This window comes from Lactuca virosa, chromosome 5 (genome assembly GCF_052849685.1).
Source record: "Lactuca virosa cultivar CGN04683 chromosome 5, Lactuca_virosa_CGN04683_v6, whole genome shotgun sequence".
NCBI classification, from domain to species: Eukaryota; Viridiplantae; Streptophyta; class Magnoliopsida; order Asterales; family Asteraceae; genus Lactuca; species Lactuca virosa.
In genome coordinates this window covers 47026377-47038602 of record NC_136430.1, presented here as the reverse complement: position 1 = coordinate 47038602, position 12226 = coordinate 47026377, and the positions used below count along the sequence as shown (strand labels likewise).

Sequence of the window (12226 nt, the reverse complement as noted above, 5' to 3'; positions counted from 1 at the left end):
AACAAGACACTTTAACTAAAATTAGCTCCACAAAAGGCTAAAGAGAAACATCCAAATGTTGAAAGTTCCATCATAGAAAATAGTGATTAGTATTAATCCAATTTACAGGATATATTCGACATTATAGTCGCACAAATTCTAGTGCCTTATAAAAGCCACATGATATTGAGATGCATTGATCAAATTTGATGTGTACCCATTTTGCATAATGACAAGATTACTTAACGGAAGCTAGGGTTCAAATCAATGTGATTTGATATTTTAAAATTAGGGTTTTGAAATGATGGAATCCCCAATAAGTATTGATTTAAAAACTTTTCCCTAGATTTTCCTCCACTCAATTAGGAAGTAGCAAATATCGGTAGTGCTCCCCCCATTTATTTTTGTTTTCATTTACAAATTTTTAAGAAAAAAAAAATAGACAACACCCACCATGGGAGCATTAGCACAACTATCGATCATGCCATCCTTGTAAATGAGCACTAGAAGTTTGGCATAAAATTAGAAGCACAAAACCAAGACTAGATTAATTAATTTAGGAACATCATAGCATTAGCATTTTGGACGCTATTTGCGACACATATAAGAAACATTAACTGAACCATAATTATGGGGAATATTATTGTGTATGGTAAAAAACTGTTGTATACAGATCACATTTAATTATAAGAAATTTCACATTTAATTATGTAATATTACATATAATTAATATTTCTTATTGTATTTCATGTATGTTTGACTAGACCGAGACTAATTCTTGATTAATTTATTATTTGTGCAAAAGACTTAAAAGCCCTTGAAGATCGTTAAAAACTATCATCTATAGTGTAATAAGTGCAACCTTACTTTTCAAAAGAGTTGAAAGACAAGTGTCTCATGCATGTCCTTGTTATTGACAACTTGAAGGTCTTGGCAACCTGTTGCAGGAAAACTGAGTGCAAATTAAGGACTTCCATAACTGATATTGCATATCTGGACCACCACGTGTAACATTCTTATGCGATCTGCAAAATTCCATTCCACTTCGAGGTTAAAAACATGAACATTGTGGCACTGATCGGGTTTACTTTTAACTATATCCAGGACCAGATTCTGGTTCAATTCCCTTATCCAATTTCTAGCATATATGCAAGTTCCTTATATGTCGACAAAACAGATAAAAACCAGAGTTTACTCTTAGAAAAGTCAAGTGAATAAATTTAGTCTCTGTTATCAAGATATGGATTTCCATGAATGAAGATTGAAAACGCCAAAAAAGAAGAGTGCAAGAAGTGGATGGGACCAAGAATCCACTATATAAATGCGGGTCAATTTTGCTAACGAAAATAGATTCCAAAAATATCATGAGGCTGACAACATGCGAACGCCAAACTCTACCATCACTAATCACTTACATGTCACAATAACATAATATTCAAACCCTTATTCTTGCACTCCATTTCCCCCTAGGTACGTAGGACCCACGTCTATTTGAAGACAGTATTGTTGTGTTCTCGAGTCTGAAGCAATTAGACTCGAGAACTCAAAAACATTGTCTTCACATTGCTTCTGAACTTGATTATCAGGACTTCATATTATAAGTGTATATGTGTCGTTTTTGATGGGCATTATTATTGTAATTTGAAGTCGGTTTTGACTGATTTTAATTTTGATTGTGATTTTCTGATTAGTTAAGGTTAAGAAAACTGATAATCAAGATAAATGAAAAACTACCTATCTCTAGCTATATAAACAATGATTATCTATGATTATTGTTCTGATTCTTCACGTCACAATACTTGCTATCGAATACTCATCTCTATATAAATCTTTTTTTGTTTGTTTATGTGTAGAAATGTGAATGTTAAATTATCAATTCCCAAAAGTACAACTGTTCGTCTTCCACTTCGTGTTGACAATATAAAGAAATTTTATGCTATCATCTTTCAAGAGACTTGATGTCTTGATGCATACAAGCCATGTGTTTAAATTCTAATGGCAAGGGGAGAAATACAAATGATTAATATGATAAGATTATTTGAATATTATCATATATAATGATGTAAACTGTACACAAATGGTGGGGTTTCACTAATGATATCCATATCTAATATACACACACGCACACATATGTATGTATATATACACACACTCACATATTTCATATCTCCAACTTGGTTTTCACAAGCTTCTGGAAGAGAAGTCTCTGGCACTGACATAAGTCTCGATCTTCTTCATCATAATCAAACTCAAAAATGGCGAAATCTTTTCTTGTTGTTCTCAAACTTTTAATGGTCTTACTAGCCCTCGGGTGGGTATCTATTTGGGCTCTGAAACCTACACAAATATGGACAAGAACATGGAAGGAAGCTGAAGATGCTGCAAGAACTACAGTTTTCGGTTCTAATGGTAAGATCTTCAAGTTCATAGGAGCTATACATAAGATAGATTAAGAAACTAAAAGCAAAAATCAAACGATTTTCTAACATGATCATCATACACCTACTTTCAGGTCTTGATTTCATTGTTTTGTCATTGCCTATTATCGTCTCTGTGATGATTGGATTTGTGTACATGCATTTCAAACCAAAGGAACGAAGACAGAGGTAAATGATATTATGATAGATAACAATTAATTATGATTAAATTCCTTGATAATTACCTGTAATTTAATGTTTTGGGGTGTTTTGCTTTGAATGTTAGAAGACAAGGGAGGAGTTTCATCACGGCTTTATCGAATCCAATTATCGTCAATGGTTTTGTGGGTGTTTTGTCTGCCATGGAAGCCCTTGTGATGTCCCTTTTCCTCATCTTTCTCGTGTGGACGTTTTACATACGCATCTCTAATGACTTCAACAAGATGATGCCAGTCAAATCACTCAAATTAAACATGTGAGTACTAAGAATATAAACAAGTAATAGACTTATATGTCTCGTTTCTTAGTTTTCCCCCATTAAATACGTGTGAATAAATGATGTTTAAGATATTTAAGAAAATAATGGCATACTTGGAAAAATGAAGGACAAAAATAATTGAGTTTTGTAAAAATTTAATAATTAACATGGGAAAGCCTTCTTTTCCTCACATTATTTTCAATTTAATAAAAAAAAAACAATAATATATAGCTTACTAGGTTAAATAATATATAGCTTACTAGGTTAAGTCAGATATTCATATGATATTCGTATCTGATAGGTGGCAGTATAAGACATTTAGGATAGCAACACGGTTTGGATTGCTAGCAGAAGCCTGCCTAGGGTTGCTTCTATTCCCGATCATGAGGGCAATGACAGTATTTCGCTTATTCGGTATCCAATTTGAAGCATCCGTTCGATATCATATCTGGCTCGGGACCATGATGCTATCATTCTCCACTCTACATGGTATTGGGACTTTATTCATTTGGGGCATCAAACATCAAATTCAAGACGAGGTAATCTACCTTATTTCTTCGGTTTCGCAAAATCTCAGGGTCAAATGAGTAATTTTTCAATTCGCCTTTAATACGACCCATAAGTGATCATTTAAGATTTAAACACTTTAAAATAAAATTATTTCAGGTTGGAGTTTTAATTCAAGTATCTATTGTTAAAAACAAAATATGAATAATTTTCCAAGGTCAATAATGATATTAATTATTAGTCCTTTTCGCTTTTTGAGATGCATTGAATTTTATGACAAAACTACAAAGAGAAAAAGGTGACATGATTGAAAACGGCAAGGGTTTGACCTAAAAAGTCAAACTAGGTTTCTTGTTTTAAGTAATGTTTGGTAAGGATGTTCGCATTTCAATTACCTCAAACTTTTTTAGATTTCTAATTGCTTTTCAGCCAAAAAGCAGAACCCAAACTTAAGACTCATTTTGCAGTTTGCGTTTAATCTTTGGTTTGGTTATCCAAAAGTAATCAACCCACAAAAAAAAATGTAAAGAAAAATTAGTGGAAAATTCAACATCTCCACTCAAAATAGTACAAGTTGGTGGACTTAACAGGAACTAGACTTTGGTTTCAAATATTATTTTACTTTATGTATAAGGAAAATTAAATTTTACAATTATAAACTATTTTCTTTATATTCATATATAACATGTAGTTTTTTTTTTTTATTGTTTTTATGGGGAAAATAGATATGGAAATGGCAGAAAACGGGAAGAATATACCTAGCTGGCGAAATTGCACTTATCGTGGGATTAGTGATTGGGATCACATCACTTCCACAAATTAGAAGAAAAAGATTTGAAATCTTTTATTACACACACCACTTGTACATCATCTTCATCATATTCTTCTTGTTTCACACGGGTGATCGTCACTTCTACATGGTGTTTCCTGCAATTTTTCTTTTTGCCATTGAAAGGTTGCTCCGAATAATACAATCAAGGCCACAAACATGCATTCTTTCTGCACGAATCTTCCCTTTCAAGGCCATTGAAATTATACTTCCAAAAGAACCAAGTAATTTATCTATCGCGTTATCAAAAGTGAATAAAGATAATTGATCTTATAAAAGTTTTGAATGACATATATATGTATGCAGGCTTGAAGTACACCCCGACAAGCATAATCTTTATAAAGGTTCCAAGAATTTCTAAATTCCAATGGCATTCGTTTAGTATAGCTTCAAGCTCAAGCGTTGATGATGATACGATGTCGGTTATCATAAAATGTGATGGGTCGTGGACAAATTCTCTTTATGACATGATCCAAGGAATGCCCGTTTCAGGTCTTAATCAAAAAGTGGAAACATGCATTCCGGTTTCTGTTGAAGGACCATATGGACCCACATCAACGGACTTCTTAAGGTAGCAAAGATAAGCTCTCGTCACTAAGGCTAGATTTGTTACATATATAACATGACAACTTTCTAGGACTATTTATAAATTTTGATGATGAGGACTAGAAAGACATTTAGGTGTGTTTTATATGAATTTAAGATCCAGAGCAAGTCCATGTTCCACCTTTTTTTTAGGACAAAAAGTTACAATTTTTGCCTCATTGACATCTATATTAGCTTAAATTTTTTGGAGTAACATATTTTCTCTTTTAAATGTCCTTTAAGGAGAGATGGTAGACTCCAAAATATATAGAGACGAATGTATCTAACCGATGTAGAACGTTAACAGTTAAACTTTAACTGTACAACTTGGTCCGATTAGTTTGTCATGTCATGTGGGACCTACGTATTGTATTTTGTCTTGTGTCTAACTTTGTAACACCATACTTTATGATATAATGTCTTTCAGTAAATACGATAGTTTGCTTTTGGTGGCCGGAGGAATAGGGGTGACTCCATTTTTGAGCATATTGCAAGAAATTTCCTGGGCTCAAAATCATGGGAAAAAGAATTACCCGACAAATATACAACTCGTGTACATCACGAAGAAACGCAATAGCATCAGCATGCTCAATTCAATTCTACCTCTTCTCTCAAACAAAAACACCAAAGAATTTCGTTTGAAATTAAAAGTATTTGTTACCCAAGAACCGAAATCCAGCACAACACTTGGTGAATTAATAAGCGAGTTTTCTCAAGTGGAAACAGTCAACTTTGACACGGGGCGTATAAGTTATTCACCAAATGGATACGGGAGCTCACTCTTTATGGCTGCTATTATCGGATTCTCATCTATTTTATTTTTAGGTTTTTTAATCATTTTAAGCCATGTTTTTTTGCCTCAACCTAAAAAACCTTCTTCCAAAGAGAAAACCCAAAACCCCTCATCATTAGTCGATCTTGTTCTCACATGCTCGTTTATTCTATCCATCCTCATTGTCACAATTATGTCGTTAGTTTTGAAATTGAAACATCTAAAGAAACAACCTCTATTGATGGGGATTAAGCATGATGGAAAAGAAATGCAAGCAAGTTCCTTTCAATCAAGAAATCTTGATGATCATGAACTACATTTTGGAGCAAGACCCAGGTTCCAAGGTACGATTTTTTTTTTTTTTTTAATGTTATTTATGCTATAAATCAATATTTGCATTCTTGTAAGTACCTAATCATGTGTAAATTGAGCAGAAATATTTTCAAAATTCCCGAATGAAACGGGTGGGTCCCACGTAGGGGTGTTGGTATGTGGACCAGAAACAATGAAGGAGTCAGTAGCTTCGTTTTGTCAATTAAGTTCTCAAGGTTCAATCGCTGGTGCTCTAAGAAAGAAGACATATTTCAATTTTCACTCCCTAAACTTTAGTCTTTAGGAAGAAAGAAAGTAACCTATTTATAGCTGAATAATGTGTATATTTGAAGTTATATTTGCTTTATGTTATTGTTTTTGTCTTGATTAACTTTACTTTAAGTATATTGAAAAGTTCTAATTTGATAAGTCTTGTATGAACACAAGACTAAATTAAGTGGGTCAGGAAAAGCACCAACCACAGTTGACCTGAATTATTTAATGAACAAAGATTAAGGGCCGATATCTTTGAATTTAAATTAGGTAATCACTTTATCATTTTGACCAATATGGCATCCTCATTTAACCAATGTTGGTATCTCTTTTTTACCAATATAGTCAATATACTTTATTTTTTTACCCATAATAGCAACCTAATAACATTATTTCGGTATAGCAATATGTAACTCATAATAGTAACATACTTACAATTCTTTACTCATAATAGCAATCTACTTACATTTCCTTACATAATAGCAATATGTAACAAATAAAGTACAATATCCTTATTGGTAAGAAAACACAAGTAAATTGCTATTATAGGTAAACATAAAGTACATTGCTATTATGGGTAAAGAAATGTAAGTACTTTGCTATTATGGGTAGAAAATAAAGAACAGTTCCCATATTCTCAAGAAAGCACAAATACATGGATGATAACCACAAATCAAACCAATTTCTCAAGAAAGCAACACAGAATTTCAAGAAAAATGAATAATGGATTTAATAAACAAAGATACTATCAAGATTGCCAAAAAAAATATATATGCATAACACACCCATGAATCAATCCAATTTAGTAAGAAAAGTCAAAATGTATTTTGATGTAATAAACAGATATTCCATCTAGAATGCCCAAAAATAAATGCAACATATACCCATGAATCAATCTAATTTTGCAAGAAAACAATACACAATTTCTAGAAAAACCAACACGTATAAATATGTAATATACAAAGATACCAACAAGATTTTCCTCGGTGTCGAACTGAAAGTATAATTTGTAACAACAATAAATAAATGAAATTGTAAAATATAACACAAAAAAAAAGGCAAAATATAGTTACATGATTATGGTAGCAAGAGTGGCATCCTCGCCCAACAAAAGTGCAACCACCTCCTTCATGGTGGGCCGGTGTACCGGATCAGGGTGGCAACAGCTTAACCCTAGCTTTAAAACCGCCTCCATTTCCTCCACGTCATACTCCCCCTTAATTCTCCCATCTGCAACTGTAACCAACTTTCTCTCTTCATACTTCTCTCTAACCACATCCACCAAAACCACATCCTCCTCTCTCTCCTGCCACGTTTCTATAGGTTTCCGGCCACATGCCACCTCTAGCACCACCACTCCAAAGCTGTAGACATCACTAGCGGTTGTCGGAGATGCCAGCATGGCCAATTCCGGTGCTAAATACCCAAGGGTACCCACCACTCGTGTAGTCCCAGGCTCTTCACCATGTGTATACAGTTTCGCTAATCCAAAATCACCCAATCGAGCTCTCATATCAAACCCTAATAACACATTGCTTGATTTGATGTCTCTATGCACCACCACTTGTTCCCATCCATGGTGTAGGTAATTTAAACCCTCGGCTACATCTGTTAAAACTTTCTTACGCCCTTCCCAATTTAAAACCTTTTTTGGTTTATCGAAGATCCATGTGTTGAGGCTTCCGTTTGGCATGTAATCGTATACGAGTAATAATTCGTTTCCTTTTCTACACCAACCTCTCATTTGAACCAGATTCTTGTGTTGAAGTCTACCCATGCTCGAAATCTCAGCCATGAATTCTCGCAATCCTTGTTTTGAGTCATGATTCACGCATTTTACAGCGACTTCTGTCTTGTTGGTCAATGTTCCTTTGTAAACCTTACCAAATCCACCTGCGCCAAGAACTTCCTTGTCTGAGAATCCGTTGGTGGCTTCTTTCAGCTCTTCGTATGAGTATCGATGAGGCCAATACTCAAGCTCCCAGTCTTCGATTTCATCTTCTTGATTTCTGGAGTTGTGTTTCAGCCAGACATAATAACAGACACCTAGCAGGCATAGAAAGAACGCCACTGAACCACATATTATACCCACCTTAGCTCCTGTGGATAAACCGGAATTTGAATTGGATTGAAGTAAGAAAACTGGTAGATTAGTAGTATTGATGTTTCTTGCAACGCCGGTGTCGCTAAAACTCCATGCGAGAACCCTTTGTGCTTCGACCCAAGTGGTTTTAGAAGCAGAAAAACCGACATACATATCAGAAGTTACATAATTAGCAATAGCTGGATTGCGATAGGTGAGTAACGGTGTGATTGGCTTAGACATACCCGCTGGAGCAATTGTAACGTTGATTTCCATTCTAGATCCATCGAATTCGATCCAAGCATGTACGTTTTGCCCATTTCGCATATCCACCGAAATTAAATTCCCAGTAGAATTGTAGTAACCGGCGCTAACTTTCACCTCTGATTCAATATTATTAAGGTCAATTCCGACGTGATTTCCATCCGTCTCGTTGAATTCCGTGTTTATACCGGTGTCGAACTCCACGGCAATAAGCGGAGCTACAGTTCGTGCCGCGGAGTTGGAGAACAATCCTAGATACTGACCGCCGATTGCTCCGTTGGGTTCGGTGGTGTTTGATAACACGAAAGTGATGCCGAAGCCGGGGCTGGAGCTGATTTCCGGTAAGATTGAAAAGACGAACTGCGTCGAGAATACAGTAAGGTTACTGGATCCTTGCCGGAACATTTGAATTGGCGTTGAGTAGAAAGCTCGGCCGATTGACCACTGATTGGAGTCATTAGATAAGCGGATCACCGGTGGCTCGATGCGGGCGTCACGTACTAGCAGGAGGTTGGCGGTTGTGTTGAAGGAGTTGAAAAGGAAGTCCACGGCGGCGATGGGTGGTGATAGGAGGAAGAGTAGAGTGATTACAAGGCTTCCGGGATTCATTTTCGGAGAATATTTGCAGATGGGAAAAGAGTTTTCATACCTGAAGAAATTGTTTTACAGCAAATCTACAAATTGTGTTTATTGATATCTGACTATAAGACATTCAAATCAAACATGGGACAATGTCTCTTCAAACTTGAAAGTTGAAGATTTGGGTTTCTTTTATACGAATTAGATCTTGTATAGATAACATCTCTATCGGGAAAGCTCGCAAGTCATTTGCCATTTCAAAATTAGCAAAAGACCATTTCCAAATGTATACTTTTTTGGGTAAGAAATCATTCTTCATCAACGGAATAATATGTAATTTAATACTCTATAAATATGAAAAATGATAATAATAGTTATTTTTTAAAAGTTTTTTTTTTACCATGAAATAGCTATAAAAGTGAAAGAAAATGACTAAAATAGCCTTGATTTTGTATTTGGGGCATATGCTTTTCAAATTGATTTTGTTTTTTTTTTCAAACTTCGAACATTTATAATTTTTTCATATGGACTTTATTTAAGTTGATTTTTTTCATCGTTTTATTTGTAACAAAGACATTTCATTGACATATTACACCCCAATTTTGGATGTCAGGAAGTCATATTTTTTTAACGTATTCCAAACAAACATCTTCCAAGTTCACATCATAAGTTAGGTATTCATGAACCATCATATGAATACCACATAATGGATATTATCCCACTTGTGCATACTAACAATTTTCCAAAAATCACTCATTGTCATGATATATCATAATGGTCAATCTCGTACTGATATAATGATAAGCTCAGATAGGAACCCATCCTAGATTGTATGTACATGTTAAATTCCCCAAATCATAAAACATCATTAAATTATAAAACATCAATTCATCATAAAACATTATTTCAACAGAAACATCATTTTATTATAAAAAAACATCATATCATCATAAAACATCATTTTTCTTTTAAAAGAAAACCTTTTTAAAAGAGAATATCAATAAATCACCATAAATCATTTTATCATCATTTCAACTTTTAAGGTAAACCCTTTTATTTTCCAAAATATTTTTTGTATTAATATTCCCGACTAGTATTTATGGAAAGCATGTAGCATGTAAGAAAACATAAGGATCACCAAAACGTTTCATATCATATTTGCAAATCATATCATATGAAAACTTTTTAAAGGCAAGTTCATAGTTTAGGACATATGCTCTCGGTAAACTCGCCTTAGTCTAATGCGTAGCAACACAACATTCTTCTTCGCTTGGATAAAACCTATTCAAACTTATGCTTCTATGTCAACACCTATTATCATCATCATAAGGTTGTCAAATGACCAATATACCCTTTTATAGCTTAACCCATCATTCTAAGTTCATAGTTTGGGACCTTTGTCAGCATGGGACTTGACAAGAGTTTCTTCAGCAATCAACTCGTGAACAATCGAATCAACAGTGGGAAGAGGTGTGTGATGCAAGATTGATCCATGCAAGCCTTCAAAATTTTAACGTAGTGCCACCTAGAACTGAACCAAACATTGCTCTTCCCTTCTATCAATATAAGGCTTAAAAGCCTTCAACACATCAGGTTCTGTAAGAGCCAACTAATCCCACAAATCCGACATAGATACATAAATTCCTGAACACTGAGATTGTTCTGTTGGAGGGGTCGAATATCAAACCCTAACTGATACTGCTTTGCAAATTTAGACAGAGTATACAGCCTAGCCAAGTGATCCCAAACCTCCTTTGTTGTGTCATACTTTGCCAACTGAGTACCAATAGACCGGATAACATAATTATTAATCAAAGTAATGATATTAGATTTATCAGTCTCCCATAAATCCAGTAAGGTTGCATAATTAGTAGTATTCTCGTCTGTTGGTTTCTTCTTGTCACCTATAACAATCCCCCACATAGTCTTGCCTCGTAAGAAATTTTTCATAACATAACTCCAATAGGCATAGTTCTTGCCATCAAGTTGGATACTAATGGACTGAAGAAAATCATCTTTCCGGGCCATATTTCCAATATCAGTCAAACGAGAATAACCAAAATAACAGTAAATACGAGTAACAACAACAACAATCAAGATCTCTAAATCAACAAAACTAACAGACGAAACGAAACCCTCGAAATCGATGAAACGAACAAATCAAATCAAACGGAATACAGAAACAAGCAAGAAAACCATACCCAAAAGACCAAATCAGTCTCCCATCGATCCTCGCAACGTCGTGTCTACTACAACTCGCCCCCAAAAACAAAAATACGGATGATCAAACCCAGCTCTGATACCATGCGAACTATCAAGACATAGAACAACTAGGGTTTTATATTATTATCAAAGGAGAAGTACAAGTTATAATGAAAGGAAAAGTCATAATATATAGACTAGCTAATTAAGTTTTCTAGCTATTGAGCCAACATAAAACCCAATACAAAATAAAGACCAAAATCTTATTAGGCTAACAATATGTACCAAAAGTAAAATGATTCTTATGACCAATACACAACAAAACATGTATGAGAGAAAATAATAACAAAATATATTTGCATTTTTCTCTTTCTCAACTCAAGAACACGAAAAATACTTTTTATATAGAGTAAATTAAACGGATGGTCCATGTGGTTTAGGGTAATCCGCATGCTTGGTCTCTAACAACTTTTTTTTTAACTCAGATTATCCATACTTTATATTTTTGTTGCACACTTGGTCCTGTCCTTTCTAAAAAGACTGATTTACCCTTACTGATTTATTTTTACTTTTTTTTTTTAGTTATCAGTTAATTAAATATGAAAAAGTATTAGTTAAATATTATATTGGTTTGATTCAATAACCCACACCACCCCGTCATCATCTCCTACCCTCCTGCTCACCCACCCTACGCCTACCATTTTCTTCTGATCCTTCTTCTCCGGTGACCATTCCCTCATGTTCCATTCATGGTCTCCTCCATAATAAAAATTCAACACCTTCACAAAAATGCAAAACTAAAGCCTAAATCTACAAAACTCAAAATCAGTGTTATCTTAAACAAATCAATAACAATAAGCAAAAGTGAGATCGAATCAATCAAATTCACAGGTTAAATGTATCTTGATAAAGAGTAGGTTCTGAAACAACTTCCAAACCCAAAAAA

The 12226-nt window shown here is 34.4% G+C and overlaps 2 protein-coding genes across 3 annotated transcripts; one reads left to right on the top strand and one right to left on the bottom strand.

The window, feature by feature from the left end:
- Positions 1-1822: 1822 nt before the first annotated feature.
- Positions 1823-6308, top strand: FRO8 (ferric reduction oxidase 8). 2 transcript variants are annotated; one of them, XM_079051642.1, is made up of 8 exons: positions 1823-2388; positions 2492-2585; positions 2683-2871; positions 3176-3413; positions 4107-4434; positions 4517-4781; positions 5223-5911; positions 6002-6308. In XM_079051642.1, exons 1-8 carry the CDS (start codon positions 2235-2237, stop codon positions 6181-6183), a joined length of 2139 nt encoding a protein of 712 aa, XP_078907768.1. In that variant the 5' UTR covers positions 1823-2234; the 3' UTR covers positions 6184-6308. The 2 variants fall into 2 exon arrangements, with proteins under 2 accessions (XP_078907768.1, XP_078907769.1); XM_079051643.1 differs by having other exon boundaries at positions 1824-2388; positions 2686-2871.
- Positions 6309-7075: 767 nt separating this feature from the next.
- On the bottom strand, positions 7076-9352 carry LOC145115525 (Concanavalin A-like lectin protein kinase family protein). The gene has a single exon (XM_079051819.1). It carries the CDS (start codon positions 9106-9108, stop codon positions 7222-7224), a length of 1887 nt encoding a protein of 628 aa, XP_078907945.1. The 5' UTR covers positions 9109-9352; the 3' UTR covers positions 7076-7221.
- Positions 9353-12226: the final 2874 nt, after the last annotated feature.